Source organism: Tamandua tetradactyla, chromosome 7 (assembly GCF_023851605.1).
Source record: "Tamandua tetradactyla isolate mTamTet1 chromosome 7, mTamTet1.pri, whole genome shotgun sequence".
Classification (NCBI taxonomy): Eukaryota; Metazoa; Chordata; class Mammalia; order Pilosa; family Myrmecophagidae; genus Tamandua; species Tamandua tetradactyla.
In genome coordinates, this window is record NC_135333.1 from 69,155,661 (window position 1) to 69,180,625 (window position 24,965).

Below are 24,965 nucleotides of genomic sequence, written 5' to 3' on the forward strand. Positions count from 1 at the left end.
TCCCCTGGGGGCCGATGCTCTTATCTCTGTCTGCTGAGAGACTGACCAGGAAGTACCTCATCAAGTCCCCCTCTCTCTCAAGGCTTGTGTTTGGGGGGCTGCTCCCCTCTACTGCTCCCCACTCTTATTTCCACCCCTCCCCCCAGCCTAGGCCCTAGTCTCTCTGGGAGACACACAACCCCTCCCTGACCCTCTCCCCCCACCTCTGCCAGCTGATTTCATTTGCCTGACGTCGCTGGCCCTACCTTTCCCTGTCAGTGCTCCCCCACCCCCCTCCCCAGCCCAGGGCCAGGCCAGGCCAGCTCCTCTGGCAGCAGAGCTGGGCAGGTGACAGGCGGGAGTCACAGCTGAGGGAGTGAGGAGGCGCCTGGGAACCGGAGCTGGAAACCTGGGAGAGGTCCAGTCAGAGCCCAAGTAAGAGGGAGCAGGCTGGGCTCTGCTCCCCGGGGATGGGGTGGGGGTGCTGCAGGGAGGGCTCAGGCAGGGCTGGGGCGGATGCACAGGGCTCTGAACTTGTGGGGCTTGGCTGGGAAGGGGTGCAGCACTCCTGTGACTTCCATATTTCTGGGAGTGGGCTCCAGCCCTCAGGAGAAGTCTGGTGTGGGTTGTGAGGGATAGAAACAAGGTCTGGTGGGGGTTCCCCACACTGACATGATGTTCCTGTCAGGAGCAGAAGCTGCCCCTCAACCTGTCAGCCATGGGGGAGATGGAGCAGCTGCGGCAGGAAGCTGAACAGCTCAAGAAACAGATTGCAGTAACCCCAAAGCGCTCCCACTGGGGGACCCCAGAAAGCACAGAAACAGGGACATGAGGGAGTCCCTGGCCTGCAGAGGGAGGGGGGTGGATTTGCTCTTGTAACACCTCAAAGACCTCTGCCCTAGAAGTGGCCAGACTTCCTAAACTGGGATCTCATATTTGAGTCCCCCCAAATCCCCCAGGCCCAAGCTCACCTATCTCAGAGGCTCACTGACAACCACCCCCCTGCCTGCCCGGGCCTTACCTTCCCCTGATGTTTGCTTTCCTCCCAGGATGCCAGGAAAGCCTGTGCTGACATTACCATGGCAGAGGTGAGACTGAAGGGCAGGGCCAAGAAAAGGGGAAGGCAGGGGAGGGGAGGGGTCAGGTGCTGAAGCTTTAGGCACAGCGCACGTCCTTGGAATAAGGAATGGCATTCAGGAATTCAGTCAACAAACATTAATGAGACCCCCTGGGGGCCAGGCACCCCATCGGATGCTAGGGATACCAAGATGCAGACACCTGCCCCAAAACAAGAGTGATTGCGCCCCCTCGCGGGGTCATGAGGGTGTAGAGAGTGAAAATGCTTTGTAAAAGCCCTTATAGACACCAGTTGCTAACAGTTGTCTAATAAAGTTTTCGTCAATTCTGAGATGCGCTTTTTTTTTCTTTCACATTTTGACATCTCTGAGATCAAGGGGCATCCAACAAGGGATGATGCCTTACAATGAAAATCGACAGCATTTTCTCTTTCTTAGTGATGTATAAAATGATGGTGCTTCATAGAATTGTGGTGTCTTAGATTGGATTAAATGTTAAAATAAGAGCAAACGTTTACAGAACATTTTACCTTGAAGCCAGACATTGAGCTAAGTTGCTTCAGTACATAATTTCATTTAGTTGCATGACAAACCTTGGGAGATTGGTGCCCTAAGCCTCATTTTACAAATTGAGGAAATAGGTGCAGAGAGGTTAAGTAACTTGCCCAGACCACAAAGCAAGGAAATGGCAAGTCGAGTCTGTTGCCTCTAGAGCCCTAGCCTAAGTCTGGAAACTGGCAAGAGTTTGAAGGGCCTGGGACCACAAGTGTCTGCAGGTGCCATCCAGAGCCGCAGTTAGAGTGGGCCTTGCTGCAGGGTGCACCCCAGCCAGCACCCTTGGCTTGGGAGAGGCGATTATGTGCATCTCTCCCCAAGTCTGTATTCATTGACCTCACATTGGCAGCTTGAAATTGGCCAAAGTGGGTGTATTTACATCATGGAAATCATGCACCACTCGCACACCCTCCCCACCCCCACTGGAGAAACGATTGTTAGCACTTAGCGCTGCTTGCTCTCCTCCAGGGTTAGTCTAAACTGCGCCAGGACACAGACTTATTTCTCTAAGGCTTACATGGTAGTGGTGGCGGGGGTGAATGGCGTGGCATGCCCTAGAGCCTGGCATGGAGCAGAAACTTGTACACATCCATGGCTATGAAGTTGAGATCTGGGCACTTACCTCACTTACTCCAATTTCTAACACCCCTTTCTCTTAGCTGGTGTCTGGCCTAGAGGTGGTGGGACGAGTCCAGATGCGGACGCGGCGGACATTAAGGGGGCACCTGGCCAAGATCTATGCCATGCACTGGGCCACTGACTCCAAGTAAGACTTGGGAGGTACCCAGAAGGGAGGGGACGGCAGGAAGGAGAACTTGGGTGACGTGGGGTGCCCTCTCCCCAGGCTGCTGGTAAGTGCCTCACAAGATGGCAAGCTGATTGTGTGGGACACCTACACCACCAACAAGGTATCAGCCTACCTCCTGGCCCTCCACTGCCACCCTCTTTCTGGGGAAACTGTGCTCACTCCTGGCTAACCCCTTTTCACCCAGGGGCTCAGCTCAGGCCTTGCCTCTGCCCCCTGCATCCTCCCCACAGGTTCACGCCATCCCACTGCGATCCTCTTGGGTCATGACGTGTGCCTATGCCCCATCGGGGAACTTTGTGGCCTGTGGGGGGCTGGACAACATGTGTTCCATCTACAGCCTCAAATCGAGGGAGGGCAATGTGAAGGTCAGCCGGGAGCTATCTGCTCACACAGGTGAGTGCTGCCCTCCTTTCCAGTCCAGGGAGGTCCGGAGAGCCCCAGGCTCCTGCTCCGCAGCCTGGGCCCTGTCCTTCTAACTACCCCCCAGGTTATCTCTCCTGCTGCCGCTTCCTGGATGACAACAACATTGTGACCAGCTCAGGGGACACCACATGGTGAGGACTGAATGCTGCAGGGGCTGGGTGGGGCGGCAGACCTGTGCTGGCCCCTCTCTGTGACTGTCTCCCTCTCGGCAGTGCCCTCTGGGACATTGAGACAGGGCAGCAGAAGACTGTGTTTGTGGGACACACCGGTGACTGCATGAGCTTGGCTGTAGCTCCCGACTTCCAAGTCTTCATTTCCGGGGCCTGTGACGCCAGTGCCAAGCTGTGGGACGTGCGGGAAGGGACCTGCCGTCAGACTTTCACCGGCCACGAGTCAGACATCAATGCCATCTGCGTGAGCTCCCCACCAGCTCAACGTCCTGGCCCCATACTGCTTCCCCTCCCACAGCTTCCCTAGCCCTGTGGTTTTATTTTTTTAATTTTATTTTTAGCTTATTATTCTGAAATAATTTCACTTTACAGAAAAGTTTCTGTAATTTTTTTTTAATTTTATTTTTAGCTTATTATTCTGAAATAATTTCACTTTACAGAAAAGTTTCCAGACGAACAAAAAAGAATTCTCATATACCTGTCACCCAGATTCACTGTTAACATTTTGCCGTATTTGCTTTATTCTCTGTAGAGAAATAGATATACAGATACATACAGGTATACAGGTAGATAGATACATATTTTTTTCTGGGCCTTTTGAGAGTGAGTTGCAGATATCATGCCTCTTAACCCCTTAAATACTTCTGTATATTTCCTAAAAACAACGGCATTCTCTTTACATAAGTACACTATAATTTTTTAAATCAGGAAATTTAACTTTAATTTCATACTATAACCTATGGTCTACATTCAAATTTCACCAGTTATCTCAGTAATAGCAATTTTTTTGTTTTGTTTTCTGTCCAGGATTCAATCCAGAAACATACACTACATTTCCTTGTCATATCTCTTGAGTCACCTTTAAATTAGAACTGTTTTTTCACCTCTGACTTTCATGCAATTGACATTTTTTAGAGAGTACAAGCCAATTTTACGTATAGTTTTTCCTCAAATTGAGTTTGCTGATGTCTCCTCCTGACGAGTCAGGTTATGCATTTTTACCTGGCCCCATCCTAACTCCCCTTGATTCATGGAGCCCCACTTGTGTACTAAGAGGAACCTGAGACAACTCTGTCCCTTCCAGCCGGGTGGCCCTGTGCAAGCTGCCGGCCTGCGCATAGCCATGATACTCTCCCCTGCAACACGGAGGGATGCCTGCCCGAGGGCTGTGGTGAGGGGCAAATGGGACCGCTGGTGGGGAAGTCGCCTGCAAACAGCTGGTGTGTAAGAAATGTCAGCTGTGTATCAGTCACTGTGCTGTGGCTGCTTCCCATCCCAGGTCGGGGAAAGGACAGACAGGCCGAGAGAAGCAGCTTGAGGCGGGAGCCAAGAAGAGGGTGGGAAAGGCAGCGGGCCACCCCAGCTCTGAGCCCTGCTCTCCCTGCCCCCTCAGTTCTTCCCCAACGGAGAGGCCATCTGCACGGGCTCGGACGATGCCACCTGCCGCCTGTTCGACCTGCGGGCGGACCAGGAGCTGATTGCCTACTCCCACGAGAGCATCATCTGTGGCATCACGTCTGTGGCCTTCTCCCTCAGCGGACGCCTGCTCTTTGCTGGCTATGATGACTTCAACTGCAATGTCTGGGACTCCTTGAAGTGCGAGCGTGTGGGTAAGGGCCACCTACTGCCACCTCAGCTGGAAGGACCATCCCCGGCCCTCCCTCCCTGATCTGTACCTCCCTCCAACTCCTCTTGCTGGGACCCACTCACTGCCATTCTTTAATTCCTGGATAATGCTCAGCCCTACCCCTGAAACCCAGCAGCCCTAGGTTTCTAGTCAAGGATCATATATTCTCTTACAGAAATGCTGCCCTAAGCAGCCTTTCCCCAAGGCCCAGTGCCATGGCTGCCTCTTGCCAAAGGAGCTCCTACTGGTCATCCTGATCTGTAGACTTCAACTGTCCAGTCAGTTCTGGGTTCCTGAGGTTTCAGGGACATCAACTGAAAGAAAGGGCAGCCTCAGGGAGCTCTGGAAATGAGCAGGAGATCTGGAGGGACCTGAGGTCCTGACCCCAACCTAGGGCTTCTTTAGGACCAGCCTGGTCCTAAAGCTGAAACAAGTAGTGTGCTTTCTTAATAGAGGCCGGGAGCTGAATGAAAATAACACTGACCTAGGAGCCAGGATCCAAATCCTAATTCTGTTGCTTACTCTGAAGGCTCTTGGGGGAGTCACTTCTCTCTGGGCCTCAGTTTCTTCATCAGGAAACAAAGGGATAGAACTAAAGGGCACCTGTCAAGGAATGGGGACACCACCCTGCCCCTTTGCTTTTCTCTTAGCACACTGACATTTCCAACTTTCCCTGTCCCTCCCTGCTATCCCCCTCCCCACTCCCAGGTTCTTAGTAGAGAGATTAGCCTCAAGAGAAAACCCTTTCTTAGGGCTAATCCTCTTTCAGTCTATTGCAGGGGAGTCCATTGCTCAGCCTATCCAGTCTAGGGTTCCCACACTAACACCCCTCCCAAATCAGTCCTGGGAGACAGGCTGACTCCTTTCCCTCATCCTCAGGGATCCTCTCGGGTCATGACAACAGGGTGAGCTGCCTGGGGGTCACAGCAGATGGAATGGCTGTGGCCACTGGTTCCTGGGACAGCTTCCTCAAGATTTGGAACTGAGGAGACTGGAGGAGGGGAGGTAAAGGCTGCGAAGACATTCAGGACCCCCACCTTGACCCCCGTCCTAACTCCTTGAAGTTTTCTCTTCTATACTCCAGCTGCCATTCCCACCAAGCTTTGTCCTTTGAGGGCAGTGGGGAGTAAGGGGAGTGTGCCTTTGGGAGGTAGTATTAGGAACAGAGGGAGAAAGACTCGTCCCATTTCCTCCCATGGCCTGCCCTCCCCATGGCCTTGACAGCCTTTCCCTTACTGAGGAAGGACAACTGACCCCTCCCCAGTCCTCTGCAAGCCCAGTAGGCCTCTAGACTAGAAGGCCCTAGAAGCCCCCTCCCACAGCTACTGCCTTTGCCCAGACCGGGTGGCACAGGTGCTCAGCCTGTGATGAATGAAGGATCTGCCCTCCTTCTACTTCATGCTTACTTCATGCTTTCTCCCTTTTCTACCTTGTTTTCTTTCCTAAGCACCTGCAATAAAGTGTAGAACCCTGATATGTCTGTCATGTTTGACTTCCATCCCCCTTCTATTTTAAGAAGACCTGGATCCCATTTCTCCTCTTCACCCTCCTGGTCCTTAACAGGAGACAGCCCTTACCCTTCTCACCAAGGAATCGCAGGGTTCTGAGCCCGAACTCTCCCCTTTCCACAGACACTAGAGATTTGGGACTAGAATTCTCTGTGGGGCCCCATTCCAACTCTGAACTACCCTAGAGAAGACAATGGAGGGGACAGGTCCCTTCTCTCTGAGGAATGAGGAACTGGGGTAATAAATGGTCATTGTGCCTGGCTGCCGGCAAAGCCCAGAGTCAAAGACTTAGGGCCAAAGGGCTAATAAAGTCATTCTCAACAGCAGTAAAATCATGGAAGGGCAAGGAGAGAAATGGATTTGGTCTCTAGCACAAGCCTAGAACTGAGACTCTACCCTGTCATTCATTCAATAAATGTTAAGTGTCTATTCTGTCTATTCAATGGGAGGCAAGGTGCTAGGTCATTAAAGAGCTGTAGAAGACAGCAAATAGACAATTAAGTGCAATAAAGTGTCACAGAAGTAATGATAAATGCTGAGTACCAGACAACTTTTGGACAGAAAGGAGTGTGGAGGGAGAAGTCTAAGCCTCATGGAGGGAGACCTGAGCTGAGTCACCAGGGGGCTAGAGGAGTGTGTATGCAACAATTCCCTACAGCCTGCCTATGGCGTTTATATGTGTGTTTGTAGAGGAGGGTTATATTGAGAAGAAGTCAGATTATTAAAAACCTTGAATGCCAGACTAAGGAGTCTGGACTTTATCCTAAGGGAAACAGGGACCCAATAAAGAGTTTTGAGCAGAGTTGCAACATGGTAAATTATGGGGCTTAGAAAGTGCGCCATCAGTGTAGGTTGATGGATTGGTGGGAGAGGAGATTGGAGCTAGGGAAACAAGTTAGGAGGCAGGCGGCAAGAAAGCAAGAGCAATGGGGACAGAGGGGGAAGGGAGAAGAATGGGAGAGAGATTAAAGATGATAGAATCACTAGGATGTAGCGGCCAAATGCTAGGATGTGGGATATAGAAAGCGAAGGATCACAGATGATGGTCAAGGCTTGGGTTTGGGCAACTGGGTAATAATGTTGTTATTCACAAGGATAAGGAGTAGGGCATGAAGAACAGCACTTGGGGGGAATTTAGACAAAGTGACTTTGAAGGCTTATTGGGCAGTTAGATAAAGGTCAGGGTCAGCAAGAGAGTTGGAAATCACCAGAATACAGATAAAGAACAACTAAACCCACAGAAGTCAATACCTGGGAAGAGCAAGAGGAAAGGACCAAGGACAGAGCCCTGGGAAACATGAGGATTTAAGAGAATAGGCACAAAAGAGTTTATCAGTGGGAGGAAGGTTAGGCCAGGGAGCACGAGCTCTCCTGGATGCCATGCTACATATAGAAGACCCAGTGCAAGGTTTAGGCATAACTTTAAAATCATTTAAAACCACTCCTTTAATATATAATAAACGTACAACACACAAAGAAATCCCGATCAAGCTCTCAGTCCCAGAGTTGATAGTTTAGGGGGAGTCAAAGAAAACAAACCTTTCCTCAGTCCCCCAGGGAGAGAAAGCGCGAGAGGACACAAAACATCACTAGGTCCGGGAGGAACCCAGAGCTGGGGTCAAGCAGGGCCTAGTTCTCGATCAAGGGAAAGTGCTGATTTTCCTTGTCATGGTCCTGACCTTGCTCCCACGCTCGTCCTCCAGTTTTCAGAAGTCGTCCAGTTCCTAGGATGGCCCTTTCCCTAACATTTTCACTCAAGGGAGTAGGCCACTTACCCTGCAAAAGGCAGTGTGCAGGTGGGGGGTTGATCAGGAGAGGGACGGTCTGGGTGAAAAGGCCTCCACCCTCTGGGCTGGGTTTAGTAATAGCTCTCACCCTCTCTCCCTTTACCTGTCGTGGTGTCAGGGCTCCAGGGGAGTTGTCATCCTGCAGGATGGTGAGGGGGGATCTCCCTAGTACCTTGCCATTTGGTTTCCGTCTATTACACTTAGAACCTAGGGTGGGTAAAGAGTTAAAGCAAGGACCCAAAATTAGGGATTTCTAATTTATTTCTCCACCCTCATCCATGGACATGATCCCAGAACATTATCCTAGTTTCTCTTCCCTATTCTTTCCCCTTAGATTCTGTACCTGAAGACCATGGAGTCGCAGGGTCTCTCAAGGGCTTGTATGAGCTCTGGCTGGCTACAGAGATTTCTGTGGGCTGTCCTGCTTCCTCCTTGGAAAACACCTGTTTGGAAGGGGGCTCAGTCTGGTTCAGAGGTGGCATCTGGTCTTCAAGGGATAACTGGGTGCCCAAAGACAAGTCCAATTCAGGAGATGAAGGTGTTTCCAGGGGCAAAACAGGCTCTGGGGGCAGATTTGATCTGGGTGATTCAGTCTCAAATATTTGACTTAGCTGCTTCACCAGAGGGCTTGGAGGGTCTAATGGAGAGAAGTGAAGTGAGAAAGTGACCCTCTGTGCTACAAATCATTCAGCAACGGGGAAAGAATACCAGAGCCTTGGGATTTGTGCCCAGGTAGGCGAGGAAGTGGGAAGAGAAAATTCAAGGTGCGTGAACAAAATGTTGAGAAAAGTGCAAGGTGGGTAAAAAGCAAGATGGAGGTCCCTTTAAGAAGTCCTGAGAGGATGGCTTCACTGACCCCACCCAAGAATGCTAGGTGACAGGCTCCCCAGCACTTCCTAGGCCAACAGAACCTACCGCCCGTGCTGGTCTTCATAGGTGTTCGCACAATGCCAAGAGTAGGAGAGCGGGGATCTGAGTCCTGGGTCTGATTAGCATCCTCCAACTCTGCCCCTGTTGATAGGCTCGACTGTGGAGAGCTCTCCACCTGTCAGGACCAGAGGTTAGAACAAGTCTGGGGCCTTGACTCTTCTCCCCACTCCAGGACCCTAGCCTGAGGCCGATATTCCAGGCAGGAATTATCAAGGTCCTCAAACATCAAGATGGAGAATGTAGAAAATAAGGCCTCAAACAGGGGTGATGGGGAGCGTAAGGGCTCTTGGAGTCAAGTTATGCTGAGGCCCAAGAATTGAAACGGTTTCTCTGCTCCCCAACCCTGCCCAGAATACCTGGATGGGAGTACGCTGGATGCCGGCACTAGGTGATCGGGGATCCGCCACTCGAGCCAGATGCTTGTTGTGCGGCGGAGGCCGAGCTGGGGTGACTGGGACGCTCTTGGCCAAGCCCATCTCTACCAGAAAGAACAGGGCCCGGCCCGGGGCGGGGAGAAGATGCCTGCGAGAAGCGACTCGAGCTCAGCCCTTACCATGGCCACGTCCACCCCAGATCACCCGATCTTCCGAGTTTCCAGCAGAGCAAACTCCTGGCCGCTGGGCCAGAGGTCTTTGCGGGAATAATGACGGGTGCGACTGACTTGGAAGCTCATCTTGAACCTCTAATTTATTCAATAATTTATTCAATTACTTACCGGGCCCCAATTCCAGCTCTGGATCCACAGCAGCTGGAGCCTCAACTCCCGAAAGAGAGTTTCAAACCTCCCGCCACGCCCCCTACCTTGACCCTATTGGTTGAGGCGCCGTAGGCTCCCATAGGCCCGCTAGGAGAGACCCGCTAGTGCAGCAGTCATTGGGCTGAAAGGACGTCTATCTTAGAGACCGTGGACCCAATGGACAGCGCCTCAGCTTTCTCAGAGGTGACGCCTCCTTGATTAACGGGACTTCTGTTCAATGTCCGACTGCGTGTCTAAGTGTGAGACTTTGAGTGGTCAGTCTTTGCTTTGAGACCGCCAGCCTCAAAGACAAATACTTTTATTTTTAAAAATTATCATGACATATTACGCTATTATGCACAAAACCAGGAGGAGAAAGAGTTACGACGGATTCTTCTGAGGCGAAAGAGCTGGTAGTTGTTATTGGTTGATAGAGTTATCAATCACCCGATATTGATCCGCCCAGACATCGTCTCATTGGATAGCTCCTTTTCAAATACCAAGGAGACAACTCCCTTCTATTTTCCAATTGGACGAGTCCCCTGGAAAGTTTCTGAGATTGATTGGTTTAAACAACCGTCCGTTTTTGCTCTTCAATAGAAAGCATGGGAAGGGAGTGTAAGGGGTCCCAGAGTCCTGGCAGCCGAAATTCCCGGGCCCGCCTCGCAGTTCTACATTCACTCGCGCCCTGGGAGAGCAGGATTGGCTCTTTAGACTATCAATTGCACTAGAAGGGCTTCCCATTGGCTTTGGTCAAGAGCAGGGTAGGGCGGAGCCTATGCTCCGCCCAACTGCCATTCTCGCGCGTCTTCCCTAAAGCGCATGCACCTAACGAGTCGTGCTCATTGGACGGGAAGGGCAGGGGGTGGGGGACTAGGCACGGTGGGAGCTGCTGTGCGTGGAAGAGCTGCTGCCGGTGTCATGGCGGAGCTGAGTGAGGAGGCGCTGCTGTCAGTACTACCGACGATCCGAGTCCCTAAGGCTGGTGACCGGGTCCACAAAGACGAGTGCGCCTTCTCCTTCGATACACCGGTAAGCCCACTCCCCACGCCCGCAGCGAGCATGACTTCCTTCCATCGCCCTGGTCATTCTGCCGGGGCCTGCAAGGCTTGGGGTACCGCCTTCCCGCAGTGCACTGTGGGATTTGTAGTCTCCCACGGTCTTTGCCGCCGTTGCTTTTCATTAACTGGGGATTGTCGTATGACTACCGGCCCCGGAAGCCACCGCGTTCAACTTGCTCGCGCCCTGCCACGTGGAGTACTATGGGGATTGTAGTCTCTCCCTCCCCTCTTTGCCGTTCTAAACTAAGGGTATAACGCGACCGTGGGACTACATCCCCCAGGTAGATCCCTCCGAGGCCTGGGTGTTGGCCGTGCCTGTTGCGCATGGCTCTTCGGGTTTTGTAGTCTCGTGTGGGAGGGATGGGGGCACCCTCCTCCATTCTGGACCGAGGGTGGAGGGTGGGGACTGCGGGTCCTAGGTAGTTAGTAGTCGGGAAGTGGGGTATGAAGAAAACCGGTTCTGAGGAAGGCCGAGTTAGGGAGCCTCCACCCATGGGTAATATAGACGGGGCGGGAAGGTGAGTGATTTGTGGTAGGACGGGGAGGAAAGAGGAGAGGAAATTCTCATTTTAGGTGAACTATAGCTATGACCCCCACCCATTTTTCCGCCCATCACGGACAGCAGAGGGAATCCCATTCAAGTATTCCCAGAAAAAATGATTTATTTCCTGGGGGATGCCAAGACCCGTTTCCTATCGTGGCTTCCACTCTTGATTAGTTAGACAAAGCCACCACCCACACCATGCTTCACGTTTTGCAGGCTCCACCCGGTGCCTCCCTTCTTGTAGTTCTGCCTTTCTGTGTCACCCTCAAACCGAGACAAGCCTCGGGCCAGGCCAGAGCCTGAACTGAGAGGGCAGCAGCCTAGTTGGGATCCGCCCCCTCACCAGCCCTCCCCTCAAGCCGCTGCTGGGCCCTGCCAAGGGTGTTCAGCCAGACCAGCTCATGGCCAGAAAACTGCAAGTCAGAGAGGAAAGACTTCATTAATGCATCACCAATGCTGAGTATAGCAGCATGATCTAAGACTAAGTTCAGGATCATCACCGTGATTTGTTGTTTGCTTGACTTGCTACACTTCAATCTGGGCCTCAGATCCTATGCTGCCTCTGAGGTCTGGCTTTGGCAGAGGTAAAAGAGGACTCCTAAGCTCCAGTGTACCCAATCCTTGGTGAAACGACCATCTTTAATTTCCGACAGAGGAGTTTAATCACTACAGAGATCCCACATTCCTCCCAGTTTATCCGTTGCATGGAAAAGCACTACTTTTCTCAGGAGAGAAAGGTTTTACTTAATTCCCTGAAAATGGTAGAAGTCAGTGGGTCTCTCATTACACCTCTATTCACTCTTGTCTCTCTCCTTAGTAACTGCTTTGAATAATCCAAAAAGGGTTTTTATAATCTTCTGACACTTTCCTTTTCACTCCCCAAGTCAAGAGGTCTCCAGGGTGGCCTAGTTGCTTTGTTAACCAACTTTCAGCATATTTGATTATCTTCAAATTGGGTTCATGGGGAAAGAAAGCTAGGCAACATCCCTAGTGGGAAATGCGCTAGTTGATCATGAACACTGCAGTCCACATTGTTCTTGGGAGTGGTACAGAACAATCTATAAGAGTAAGAACTGCCTTAGGCAGTACCCTATTTTTAATATCACAGCAGATAATTTTTCAGGGCCACAGAAGCTTTTATTCTAGGAAGAAATGCCTGTTGTTGATCAAAGCCTTGGATCTGAGGGAAGACTTTGATAATATCTCCGATTTCCTCCTCCACCTTCTCCATCACTCTATGTACAAAGAAACTGATGAACTTTTTCAGCCTTAGGGGAAGCCCATCCGCCCTCCTCCATTATGATTCTGGCTGGATACTTGTCTTTCCTTATATTCTTCCTGGATTGTGTGTGTTCTAGCTGTCTCAGCAAGTGTTGGTAGATTGTTGTAGGAAAGGGATGGCACTGAAGTTGTAGGTAGATTGAACTTCAGTGGAGTTCTTAGTTATTCCTCAGAGGGCAGGGAGCGGGCAGGATGGTGGCTAGGAAATGTTGCACTTCATGTCCCTGCTAGACTGGATCCAGGTTGAGCTGTGAAACCCAAACAAGGCATTGTTCTCCTGGGGTGAGGCTTTGGCAGAAGAGGAGTGAAAAGGCTCAGAGTGGACCATGGCTTGGCCATGTAGTAGAGTGTGGTAAAGGAAAGGTTTGGTCTTGCTGGGGAGCTCAGGAGTTAGGTAGGCATCCCATTCAGATGCTGGATCTCTGCTCTTCCAGTCTGGAAGATTTTCTGAGTCATAGAGATCAGATAGGATTAATCTCAAGTGTTCTTGGTTTGAATTCAGTGGCTGACATACAGGGTTTTTTTCTCCCAAGAAAGGATCTTTTCCCTCTGAATGTAATCTCTAGCACTGAAAGTCCACAACATTTAATCTCCATTTACGTTCCAGATCTCTTGGCTGTAGGAAAGAGGTGAAGGGAGTGAGTTCTCTGCAATTGATTGGAGGGCTCCAAAGCTCAAAGAAGGAGCAAGAGGGAAGATGAAAGGTGACTGACAGGTGTTCCTCAGCCCCTCATGTGCTTGTTGGCTCTTAATGGAGTCACAGGAAGAAGTGGAAAGAATCTTAGCCATATACCAGGTCCCACAAGGCTAAAGAATTTGTGAAGAACCCTTTGTTCTGGGGATCAGGAGTTTCTGACCCCAGGTCTTTGGTTTCCCCACTTGGCAAGGCTTCATTCTACTTCTGTGTCCTCCCCTGCCTCTTGCCCTGCAGGAGTCTGAGGGTGGCCTCTACATCTGCATGAACACATTCCTGGGCTTTGGAAAACAGTATGTGGAGAGGCACTACAACAAGACAGGCCAGCGGGTCTACCTGCACCTCCGGCGGATCCGGCACCTGGTAGGGGAAGGGACTGGGGTAAGGATTGGGGCTAGGGTAGACACAGACCACAGGGCACCTGTTTCAAATCTCTTCTGTTCCATTTTGACCTCCTAGTGTCATTAAAACTCAGTTCAGATGTTCTTTAGCTCTACTCTCTTCCTGGATTAACCCACTCCATCCTCCCCGTCCTCCCCGTTTGTCCCTTCCCTTGTGTTCATTGCTGATCGTGCTTTTTCTGCCTCGTTGCAGAAAGAGGAGGACCCTACTACAGGCACTGGAGACCCCCCCCGTAAGAAGCCCACCCGGCTGGCTATTGGTGAGCACCGCGGTAGTGTTGTTCCCTCTGAGTTGGTTTTTCCTGTTGTTAGAGGTACCAGGAAAGCCCCAAACTTAGCCTGACTTAGAGGGGACTAAATAAAGGGCTATATCAGAGGAGTGACACTGACCTATGGGGGTTGCCCTACTCTTCCTCTTTTTCCCTATCCCACCAGGTGTGGAAGGCGGGTTTGACCTCACCGAGGAGAAGTTTGAATATGATGAAGATGTGAAGATTGTCATTTTGCCAGATTACCTGGAGATTGCCCGGGATGGGTTGGGTGGGCTTCCTGACATTGTCAGAGATCGGGTATGATTACCTTCACACCCTGCCAAGGATTCTAGGGCAGCCGGGCTGGAGGAGCGATGTGTTGGGCAAGCACTAACAAAGGGTTGGAGGGTAGAGGGTCACGCGGGGCTAGCGTTGGGTACCATCTCTGACCCTCTGCTTCCCCCAGGTGACCAGTGCAGTGGAAGCCCTACTGTCAGCTGACTCAGCCTCCCGCAAGCAGGAGGTGCAGGCCTGGGATGGGGAAGTACGGCAAGTGTCTAAGCATGCCTTCAGCGTCAAGCAGTTGGACAACCCTGCTCGAATCCCTCCCTGGTGAGGCCTGGCCCACCCCAGCCGCCTACTGGGGGATCTGGTGGGATAGAGTGTAGGGAGCAGGGCAGGGAGGGGAATGTAGGGAGAAATGGGAGGGATCTTGGGACTGGCAGGGGCCTCTAGAGCCTCCTCTCTCTACCACCCCCATGTACCCCTGACCTGTGTGTCAGCTAATTTTCTTCCCCCTGGGTCAGTGGCTGGAAATGCTCCAAGTGTGACATGAGAGAGAACCTGTGGCTCAACCTGACAGATGGCTCCATCCTCTGTGGCCGACGCTACTTCGATGGCAGTGGGGGCAACAACCACGCTGTGGAGCACTACAGGGAGACGGGCTATCCATTGGCTGTCAAGCTGGGCACCATTACTCCTGATGGAGCTGGTAATACCCTCCCTCTCTTCCATCTACCCCACACTTAAATGTGTTTTAATTTTCATTAATTTCACATTATATGAATTGTATGTGAATATAGCCTCTTGGTAAAAAATGAAAATATTTCAGTAGTGACTAAATCTCCAGTTAATCACCCCCCAATCTTAGTTCCCTTCCTAGATGTAACCACTGTTACCTGTTTAGTAAGTATTCTTCCAAACCCATCTAGTTCCTTATCCAGTAGTGACAGAATTGTAATTAATTGCAGTCCTCGCCCTGTTTCACTCTATCTTCTCTGACAGTCAACCCTGGAATGGCTCTCAGAGGAGCCGGGAGGGGTTACCCTTACAGGCCAGCCCCTCTTTCCCACCAGGGCCTCTTCAGGGCAGGGATGGGATTGGTAACCAGGAGACTCCTGAGCCACACCCCATTCCCCCAACACTGTTCGGCTTCTGCCCTAGATGTGTACTCATATGATGAGGATGACATGGTCCTGGACCCAAACCTGGCTGAGCATTTGTCCCACTTTGGCATTGACATGCTGAAAATGCAGAAGGTGAGACCTCTTCAGCTTGAAATTCTAAACTCTGCTTCTAGGAGGCCTTTCTTCCTTGCTTGAGGCTGAGGTAGAGCTTGGGAGAGAGCTACCATAATTAACCCAGTCCCCATAAGAATATCTGGGCTTCCTTTTTTTTTTTTTCAATCTACTAAATTTATTTTAACATTTGTTCCCACTATTATTTATTTATTTTTAATCCATGTGTTTTACTCATCTGTCCATCAGGTAGATAAAAGAAGCATCAGACACAAGGTTTTCACAATCACACAGTCACATTGTGAAACAGAGTCGAGAGGTTATCCTGGAGGTTATTCCCATTAAATAAACATCACTTTTTTAGTTAAGGCACAACAGAGAGGCTAGAGGGAACTGCCTGAAAATGTAGAGCTGTGTTCCAGTAGCCATGTTTCTTGAAGATGATTGTTTTATGCTGTATGTTTTACTTGTCTGTTGATAAGGTAGATAAAAGGAGCATCAGATACAAGGTTTTCACAATCACATAGTCACATTTTGAAAGCTATATCATTATACAAACATCTTCAAGAAACATGGCTACTGGAACACAGCTCTTCATTTTCAGGCAATTCCCTCCAGCCTCTCCATTACATCTTGAATAATAAGGTGATATCTACTTAATGCATAAGAATAATCTCCAGAATAACCTCTGGACTCTGTTTGGAATCTCTCAGCCATTGACACTTTATTTTGTCTCATTTCACTCTTCCCCCTTTTGGTCAAGAAGGTTTTCTCAATCCCTTGATGCTGAGTCCCAGCTCATTCTAGGGTTTCTGTCCCACGTTGCCAGAAAGGTCCACACCTCTGGGAGTCATGTCTCATGTAGCCAGGGGGAGGGCGGTGAATTTACTTGTTTTGTTGGCTGGAGAGAGAGAGGCCACATCTGAGCAACAAAAGAGGTTGTCTTGGGGGTGACTTGTAGGCCTAATTTTAAGTAGGCTTAGTCTATCCTTTGTGGGATTAAGTTTCATATGAACAAACCCCAGGACTGGGGACTCAGCCTATTGCTTTGGTTGTCCCCACTGCTTATGAGAATATCAAGAATTCTCCACTTGGGGAAGTTGAATTTCCCCCTTTCTTACCATTCCCCCAAGGGGACTTTGCAAATACTTTTTAATCACTGTTCAAGACCTTCTGGGATTTATCGAGGCATCACTCTGGACAAACCAACAAAATCTCATGCCCTACCTAAGGTTCCATGTACTTATGGTGTTCAATTAAGCTGTCCACATAAGTTATATTACGAAATACACTAGTCAAAATATAAATTTTGTACCAAATAAACATTTTTTGCTTTAGTCTTATACATAAGTTAAACTTTTAAAATATTGATTACCATCTATTTTCAACACCCTGCATTATTGACATTCCTTTGTTCTTCCTCATGCGAAACATTTTTAAATTTGTACATTTAGTCACTATCATTATACACTGTAGGCATTCCTAGATTATACCATCTCAGTCTTTACCATATATCTTTCCTTCTGATTTCATTTGTGCCCCTAGGCCTCCTCCCTCTATCATTCTCACATTCAGCTTCATTCAGTGTTCTAACATTATTGTATTGCAGTTAAGTAGTATTCTGCTACCCATTTCTGAATTTTTACAATCAATCCCGTTGCACAATCTGAATCCCTTCAGTTCCAATTATCTGGGCTTCCTTTTGAAGTACTTTCTAGAGTCACATATTCATTCACCGAATACTTACTGAGTATCTACTATGTACCCGTCATAAAAACCATATAAGATAGGCATGGTCCTTGCTTTCATAGACTTCGTTATTCTAGAGGGAAACACAGACATTAGTCACACACACATTAAAGTGAATAAACACAGTACAGACTGTGTGCAGTGGGTATCGTGAACAAGAGGTATAAGTGTTGCAGTAGTTTCTAGCAGGGGACCTGGCCTAGTCTAAAGAAACAGGGAAAAATTCTCTATTTTTTCCCTGGGAAAGTGATGTTCAAATGGGGATCTGAAGGACCAGTAAGGAAAACTTTGGGATGGCAGAAACATTCCAGGTAGAGAGAAAGAGGCCAATCTCACTCATGTCATTCCTTCATTCAGGCAGAGGCCTGATAACTTAACAGCCTCTGGAGTTACCTGTGGTCTTCAGGAACATGGGCAAGATGGTATCTACTGTGTCTCCTATGTTTGAGTCTATGATTTGACAATTTCTAGGCTCCAGCTGTATGCATTACTAGAGACCTGTGAGAGGTCAGTGTAAAAAATACAATGTTGAGTTTCTTGTCCAGTCTAACATACCCCGTCCCTGTGCAGACAGACAAGACCATGACTGAGTTGGAGATAGATATGAACCAGCGGATCGGTGAATGGGAGTTGATCCAGGAGTCAGGTGTGCCCCTGAAGCCCCTGTTTGGGCCTGGCTACACAGGCATCCGGAACCTGGGTAATAGTTGCTACCTCAACTCCGTCGTCCAGGTGCTCTTCAGCATCCCCGATTTCCAGAGGAAGTGAGTAACATCCCTCCCACTACCAGCCCCTTAGCTCTGCACCCCTAACATCCCTGGCTTCTCCCTTGTTGCCGGCCTCTGGGCACACTCTGCCTTTAGCCACCCTTAGTGCCTTTGCATTTTATCCCATCTCAGAATAGTTCCTCTTAGACTACGGCTGGTTTGCTGTGAGAGGATCAAGTTCTATAACTGTACCACCACCACCCAGACACACCCAAATCCCACTGTAGAGCAGAACACCAAATCCCAGAGCTCTCCATGGCCTCCTGTCTGGCTCAGGGGCTTGCAGGTGGTCTTTATTTTAGGCTAGTGACATCAGACAAGCACCTAATATGGACATGTGCACTTGGGGAAAGGGGAGGGTTTGGGGCACTAAGATAAAAAGCAAATTCTTTGCATAAATGAGTTTACTTTCTAATTGGGAGTGACCTATTGCATATGTGAAAATTTAGAATTCTATCCAGTATACTGTGAACTGTATCCCAATCTCAGGCTGCCTTCTCCCTTCCCTGGCTCCATCCTGAGGAGGAGGTAGGGAAAGAATGCCTCAGAGCACACTGCATGTTGACAAAGTTGAGAAGGGGGAAAGGGTAGGTTGCGGGGAAGATGTGGGATCCCAGCTTCAACCACCAGTAACTCCCTACTCTGGGGAGAGCCTGTTCACTAAAATTAGTAGATAACTCCCTTTCCTTTTCCTCTGAGCCCAGGCCAAAGCCCCTCCAATTATCCTTTGCTTGGCACTTAGGTATGTGGATAAGCTGGAGAAGATCTTTCAGAATGCCCCAACGGACCCTACCCAGGACTTCAGCACCCAGGTGTACGTAGCGAGCCCCTATATGCAGAGGCTGTGGAGAGCCTCACCTTTTAGCTGTTTGCACTTCCTCTCCTCCATGACCACCTGGGGTGGGCAGCAGTTTAGTCTCTCACCTGTTGTAAGCTTTCTTATAAGCTTCCTACCTTCTGTGCATGTTTTCTGCCTTGAGCTGGGTTCTTGTGGAAACCATCTAGGGAGTTTCTAAGGAGAGCCATGAGCAGTGGTTGAAGAGTTGGGAAGGAAAGGATAATAATAGATGTGTAGAGGATCATTAGGGTTCAATTTACTGAAGCTAAATGGTTTTTGTGGACATCATTGCAGGGCCAAGCTGGGCCATGGCCTTCTCTCCGGAGAGTATTCTAAGCCAGCACCAGAGTCGGGTGATGGGGAGCAGATGCCAGAACAGAAGGTCAGTCTGGGACTCCACTCCTTTCATTATAGAGAAACTGAGGTCTGGGCCACTTGGTGACCTCTGAATCCTAGTTCTGGCTCTGCCTAGGAAATCCAAGATGGCATTGCTCCTCGGATGTTCAAGGCCCTCGTTGGCAAGGGCCACCCTGAGTTCTCCACCAACCGACAGCAGGACGCCCAGGAATTTTTCCTTCACCTTATCAACATGGTAGAGGTGAGGACTTAGAAGATGGAGGGAGAGGGGATCCTTCCCTCTTTCATCTACCTTCTGTTCACTCTCCTCTCTCTCCCTCTGTCAGTCCCACCCCTCTAACTCAACAGTCTTCCCCAGGAGTAGCCTTTGCACCCAAGTAGAATAGTAAAGGCAATGATCTTACACTTGATGAGCTTGTAGTCTAATTAAGGATGCACTCAAAACAGTATGAAAATACTCAATGCTATAAAGAAAAACACTAGCACATTCCAACTGAGTCCCACAGTGCTGTGATGGGACCGGAGCCAGGGAGGGGGAGTTAACTGGGGAAGGCTTGCACTCTTACACTCCCTCCCCCATTCCCCCACCTCTTAGTGGTCAGCTCCCTTCTACTCTCTTTTCTTCCTACTCCAAGTGAACCTTCTTGGCCCCCAAACCATGCCAGACCTCCCCACCCAGGCTTATTTCCCATAGAGGAATTGCCGAAGCTCTGAAAATCCTAATGAAGTGTTCCGCTTCTTGGTGGAGGAAAAGATCAAGTGCCTGGCCACTGAGAAGGTTAAGTACACCCAGCGAGTTGACTACATCATGCAGCTGCCTGTGCCCATGGATGCAGCCCTTAACAAAGGTGGGTTGTGTGGTCAGCAAGGCTTAAGTGTGATTAGAGGCTAAGGTCTGTGAGGGGTGCTTGGGTACCTACAGGACCAAAACCCTGGACAAAAAAACAGCCCATCGTGTGCCTTGCTCTATCCGCCGGAGGATACACCCATTGGGGATGGGAGGGTTCACCTTGCCCGTAGCAGAGCTTTGTTGAGAAGAAGGGGCTGGCTCACATGCACACCTGTGTCAGGGTGTGGAGAGGAACTGTAGTTGTCATGGACTGACAGTCAGTGGGGCAAGGCTAAGGAAGGAAAGAGGCAGTACCCTCTGAAGGGTCCCATCAATTTATCACCAGAGGAGCTTCTGGAGTATGAGGAGAAGAAACGGCAAGCTGAAGAGGAGAAGCTGCCACTGCCAGAACTCGTTCGGGCCCAGGTGCCCTTCACTTCCTGCCTGGAGGCCTATGGGGCCCCTGAGCAGGTGGATGACTTCTGGAGCACGGCTCTGCAAGCCAAGTCAGTCGCTGTCAAGTAAGTCCTGTAGATCTTGGCCTAAGGCTTTGGGCCTATGTCAGAGTAAACCCAAAAGATAACTTTTGGCCTCTTTCTCCTTATTTCACCCTTTTGTGGTTGAAGTCTCAACAGTGAATCCATTAGGGCTGTAATTGCCCCAGAGGGAACTGAGAGGCCCTAGCAAGAGTAGACAAGGGTGACTACTGCATCTGTTACTGTGACCTGCTTCCTCTCCCATTTCTCCCATTGTGCAGGGTCTGCTTTCTAGTGCGGCCTCTCTCCACTCCCTCTTTCAGCTGTGGTAGAGCATAGGCACTTAGTAGCCATTGTAGGCAGGATTTAGATTTCCAGCAAGTAGTCTTACTTTTTGCCTAGCCACGTCATTGGCACAGGCTTAAGATCAGAAAGAGTCCTCTGGTCTGAAGGGAATTCAACTACCTGCCCCTTTGCTGCTCCTGCTACTAAGATAGCCTTCCTCTCTAGTAGGGCTTTGCTGCTCCTTACCTGCAGAGACCTTGTCCCTCCCTAGGGGAAGATAAGAGTATAGAACATCTTCTGGGCTATTAGGTCTTCTCCCTACAAGAGACTGAACCCCGGGGTGGGGGTTTGAGGAGAGGAGAACCTTGGGGGATTCCCTGGGTACCAGGACATTCTCTCTTCCCTAGGACCACACGGTTTGCCTCATTCCCTGACTACCTGGTCATCCAGATCAAGAAGTTCACCTTCGGCTTAGACTGGGTGCCCAAGAAACTGGGTATGGTGGCTGGGACAAGGGAGGTTAAGCAGAAAAAGTACTAGAATAAGAAGGGACCTTAACACATGTAAACCATCCTTTCATTGATTTTGCAGTTATGATTTGCAACCAAAAGTGATTTTCATAGTTTTATCTTCATAATTTGTTGTCATTTTGATAATTTCAAAACAATTGTCATGGGTCTTACAGACCCCTGACAACTATAATTTGAGAACTTCTAATTTAACTTCATTTTCTAGATGAGGAAGTTGAGGTCCACAGAAGTATCACATTTCTGTGGCACACATTGGAGGCCCCTTCCTTATCTGTAGCTCATCATGGTAGATCCAGGGCTAGAATCCAGGCCTCCTGACTCCCAGACCCACTATTACTTTTCCTCCACTGGGGCTCCTCAGATTCATTCTGCTCTTAGCAGCTGCTGGTTACAGAGTAGTTCCAAGCCTGGGGCAGGGGCTTGAGATTCCTCTTAAGTGCTTTTCCAAGGAAGTCCTCAGAAAACTGCTAAGGTGATCATTTTCCTGTTGTGCCAATTGCAGACGTGTCGATTGAGATGCCAGAGGAACTTGACATCTCCCAGTTGAGGGGTACAGGGTTGCAACCTGGAGAGGAGGAGCTGCCTGACATTGCCCCACCCCTGGTCACTCCAGATGAACCCAAAGGTAGCCTTGGTTTCTATGGCAACGAAGACGAAGACTCCTTCTGCTCCCCTCACTTCTCTTCTCCAACATGTTAGTGACTCTTTTTCCTGTGTCTCTCCTTTGCTGCTTCCCCCACCCCAACCCTGTTCTTTATGTTTCTCCTGTCCTCCCTTTTAAATTTCTTCTGCCCAGTTTTGATGGACCTGGGGATCAACTAGAGCACTCTTGGCCACTTCTCTGTGTGGATGGCAGTGGCTCTGGCTAATTGCCTCTCCACCCTTGTTACCTCCTTTGAGGCAAGAGGTGGGGTGGAGTGGCATATCATGCTTCAGAAATGGGACCCATTCTTTGCGAATATGGAGGGAAGGGGATAATGGGGGATCTTAAGCCTTGTTTCTGTGCCTTTAGAATACTGGACTCTCATTCTTTTGTGTGGTTGTTTTAGTTCTAGAATAAGTTTTATAAAAATACATGGAATGGGTAGTTGGAAAAGGGTTGGGGGGCTGGACTATGGGAGGGAGGAGGGCAGATTGTTCCCCGAGGGGTCAGGTCACTGTGCCACAATTCCCTTCCCCCAGCGCCCATGTTGGATGAATCAGTCATCATCCAGCTGGTAGAGATGGGCTTCCCGATGGATGCCTGCCGGAAAGCTGTCTACTATACAGGCAATAGCGGGGCCGAGGCGGCCATGAACTGGGTCATGTCACACATGGACGATCCCGGTAGGTAGGGATGGGTGACAGGGCAGGGGCTGGGCTGCCATCATCCCCCCAACACACATCCACCCTTTGCATCCTGACAGATTTTGCCAACCCCCTCATCCTGCCTGGCTCCAGCGGGCCTGGCTCCACAAGTGCAGCTGCCGATCCCCCGCCTGAGGACTGTGTGACCACCATTGTTTCTATGGGTTTCTCCCGGGACCAGGCCCTGAAGGCTCTGCGGGCCACGGTATGAGCTGTTGTTCCATCTGAAGAGTTGGGGCCCTGGGGACAGAGCAGGTGGAAGTGAGATTCTATCCTTTGTAAACCTGGACTATGGGTAGAGGGTGTCCAAGACTGGGGTTCCACCCTTTGGTGGCTGTGATGAAAGAGCTGGGGCCCCAGGACTTGTTTTAAAAAGTAATGTTTCCCTCCTCTCCAAGAACAATAGCTTAGAACGGGCTGTGGACTGGATCTTCAGTCACATTGATGACCTGGATGCTGAAGCCGCCATGGACATCTCAGAGGGCCGCTCAGCTGCCGACTCCATCTCTGAGTCTGTGCCAGTTGGACCTAAAGTTCGGGATGGACCTGGAAGTAAGTGTCCCCGGGACACAGGCCAGGCCTGATGAAATCTAACGAATCCACTACTTCAGATCCCTCCTTCCCAGGCAGCTGCTCTGTTTTCCTCAAGGGTCAGAGTGATCACATGCCTCCTTCAACTAAGATGACTTCTGAGGATGGGAGGCTGAAAGGGCCTTTAAACCCAATATATACTCATATTCCCTGAAACTCCTGTGTTGACTTAGAGCTATTAGATGTATCTTTGGACAGGCACTCAAGGATTCCTCTCCCATGTTCTTCTCTGCCCTCTTTCTTCTTCCCTAGAGTATCAGCTCTTTGCCTTCATTAGCCACATGGGCACCTCTACCATGTGTGGTCACTACGTCTGCCATATCAAGAAGGAGGGCAGGTGAGGGGGCTGGCCGTGTGCATTTCACATGGGGAAGTGGTGGTGGCAGTGAGGAAGGCTACCCTGGATGTCTTCAGAACATTTGTGTGAGAAGGTAAAGGACTACCCAATAGGGGGCTCAAACACACCAGAGATTGAGAGAATGCCTCACAGTAGGGTGTTGGCAAACCACAGCCCAGGGGCCAAATCTAGCCACATGCTTTTGTAAATAAAGTTTTATTGGAACACAGCCACACTTAACTGTTTCATATATTGTCTATGATTGTTTTCATGCTGCAACAGGAAATTGAGTAGTTGTGTCAGAGATGAGATGGCCTTCAAAACCTAAAATATTTACTATCTGGCCCTTTGCAGAAAGTTTGCTGACCCCTGCTTAACAGGAATGGATTGGGGATGGGGGAGAGGTGGTAAAGATACTGGAGCAACTGAAGACAGAGTAGGGAAAGTGGCCCTTATGGTGGGATTGGGACACTTCCATTGGACAGGTAGCAGGCAAACTGTAGGTTGGGGGGCCTAGGCAGAGAATGTTGGGAACCTTTTGCCCTAGAATCATCAGGATCAACCCCAGGGGTTGTGTCTGAGGGACTAAGTTGATGCACCTTGGGATGCCCAGTTTGTTCATCCTTTTCTGTCGCTTTCTCTACTTCCTCAGATGGGTGATCTACAATGACCAAAAAGTGTGTGCCTCTGAGAAGCCGCCCAAGGACCTGGGCTACATCTACTTCTACCAGAGAGTGGCCAGCTAAGAGCCTGCCCTGACCCCTTACCACGGAGGGCAGGGGACAGCCAATTCGGCATGAGAGATAAGAGGCTGAGGGATGGACCTCAGCCCTTGCTCTGTTCCCTTTTTTTTTCGTTCGCAGCAGGGAAGAAGCAGAAGGCCATTAGCAAATGGCCAAGCAAAAGGGAGGGGGCACTCTCTAGACTTTGAGGATAGCATGGGAAGGGGAAGGGAGGGGGCCAACCGCCTATCTGTAAGGAGACTTTGTTGCTTCCCATCCCTTGAATCCATAGTGCTCTGCTTCTCTGTGTAATCTTGCCCAGCCCCTTGGTGTGACGCGGGGGGGGGGTGGCTTATTTGTGTGTATGTGTGTGAGTGTAGCTTTGTGCATCCTCTTCCAGGGGAGGGAGTGTCTGTGCCCCCCCTCCCCCTTTGTGTTTGCTCCCTGTGTGGTTGGCAAGGGGTATGAGGGAAATGGTGGCCCTCCTCACCCTCCTGCCTCAGTCTTCTCTCCACCCTGTCTCTTCCCTGTCCTCTGGAAAATGCCAAAATACACGATGTGAATAAAAGTAAATGGCTAACTTGCATTCTGCTTGTTTCTTTGAGAACAGTTTACCTGCCCTGGGGCTAGCTGTCCCCTTGCCCCCTTCATAGGCAATTCTCTCTTTACTCGGTCTAGAACTCCTGGAAAATTGGTGTGAATTGGAGATGTATCAGAGGAGGTCACTTGTGGCTGTAGAGGAGATCCAAGAGGTGGGGTAGTAGATGAAAGAACCTGAGAGGGGTTGTC

General features: G+C 50.0%; 3 protein-coding genes across 6 annotated transcripts; 2 read left to right on the forward strand and 1 right to left on the reverse strand.

The window, feature by feature from the left end:
• The first annotated feature begins 302 nt into the window (after window positions 1–302).
• Window positions 303–6,112, forward strand: GNB3 (G protein subunit beta 3). The gene is made up of 10 exons (XM_077169883.1): window positions 303–414; window positions 668–754; window positions 1,029–1,067; window positions 2,270–2,376; window positions 2,455–2,518; window positions 2,649–2,811; window positions 2,906–2,972; window positions 3,054–3,255; window positions 4,405–4,621; window positions 5,518–6,112. The coding sequence occupies exons 2-10, from the start codon at window positions 698–700 to the stop codon at window positions 5,622–5,624; spliced, it is 1,023 nt and encodes a 340-aa protein (XP_077025998.1). The 5' UTR covers window positions 303–414; window positions 668–697; the 3' UTR covers window positions 5,625–6,112.
• Window positions 3,426–10,400, reverse strand: CDCA3 (cell division cycle associated 3). Of its 3 annotated transcripts, none has more exons than XM_077169885.1 (6): window positions 9,665–10,400; window positions 9,220–9,385; window positions 8,849–8,978; window positions 8,277–8,570; window positions 8,037–8,140; window positions 3,426–7,922 (listed from the first exon to the last, which is right to left on the reverse strand). In XM_077169885.1, the coding sequence occupies exons 2-6, from the start codon at window positions 9,337–9,339 to the stop codon at window positions 7,776–7,778; spliced, it is 795 nt and encodes a 264-aa protein (XP_077026000.1). In that variant the 5' UTR covers window positions 9,340–9,385; window positions 9,665–10,400; the 3' UTR covers window positions 3,426–7,775. The 3 variants fall into 3 exon arrangements, with proteins under 3 accessions (XP_077026000.1, XP_077025999.1, XP_077026001.1); XM_077169884.1 differs by having other exon boundaries at window positions 9,579–10,399; XM_077169886.1 differs by lacking the exon at window positions 9,665–10,400 and having other exon boundaries at window positions 8,849–8,944; window positions 9,220–9,330.
• Window positions 10,401–10,439: 39 nt separating this feature from the next.
• On the forward strand, window positions 10,440–24,762 carry USP5 (ubiquitin specific peptidase 5). Of its 2 annotated transcripts, none has more exons than XM_077169881.1 (20): window positions 10,440–10,631; window positions 13,417–13,542; window positions 13,774–13,840; window positions 14,016–14,149; window positions 14,298–14,443; window positions 14,638–14,822; window positions 15,275–15,369; window positions 17,668–17,861; window positions 18,607–18,678; window positions 18,997–19,084; window positions 19,175–19,300; window positions 19,754–19,907; window positions 20,235–20,409; window positions 21,057–21,145; window positions 21,682–21,873; window positions 22,362–22,505; window positions 22,586–22,731; window positions 22,925–23,078; window positions 23,370–23,454; window positions 24,107–24,762. In XM_077169881.1, exons 1-20 carry the CDS (start codon window positions 10,521–10,523, stop codon window positions 24,198–24,200), a joined length of 2,577 nt encoding a protein of 858 aa, XP_077025996.1. In that variant the 5' UTR covers window positions 10,440–10,520; the 3' UTR covers window positions 24,201–24,762. The 2 variants fall into 2 exon arrangements, with proteins under 2 accessions (XP_077025996.1, XP_077025997.1); XM_077169882.1 differs by having other exon boundaries at window positions 10,441–10,631; window positions 21,682–21,804.
• Window positions 24,763–24,965: the final 203 nt, after the last annotated feature.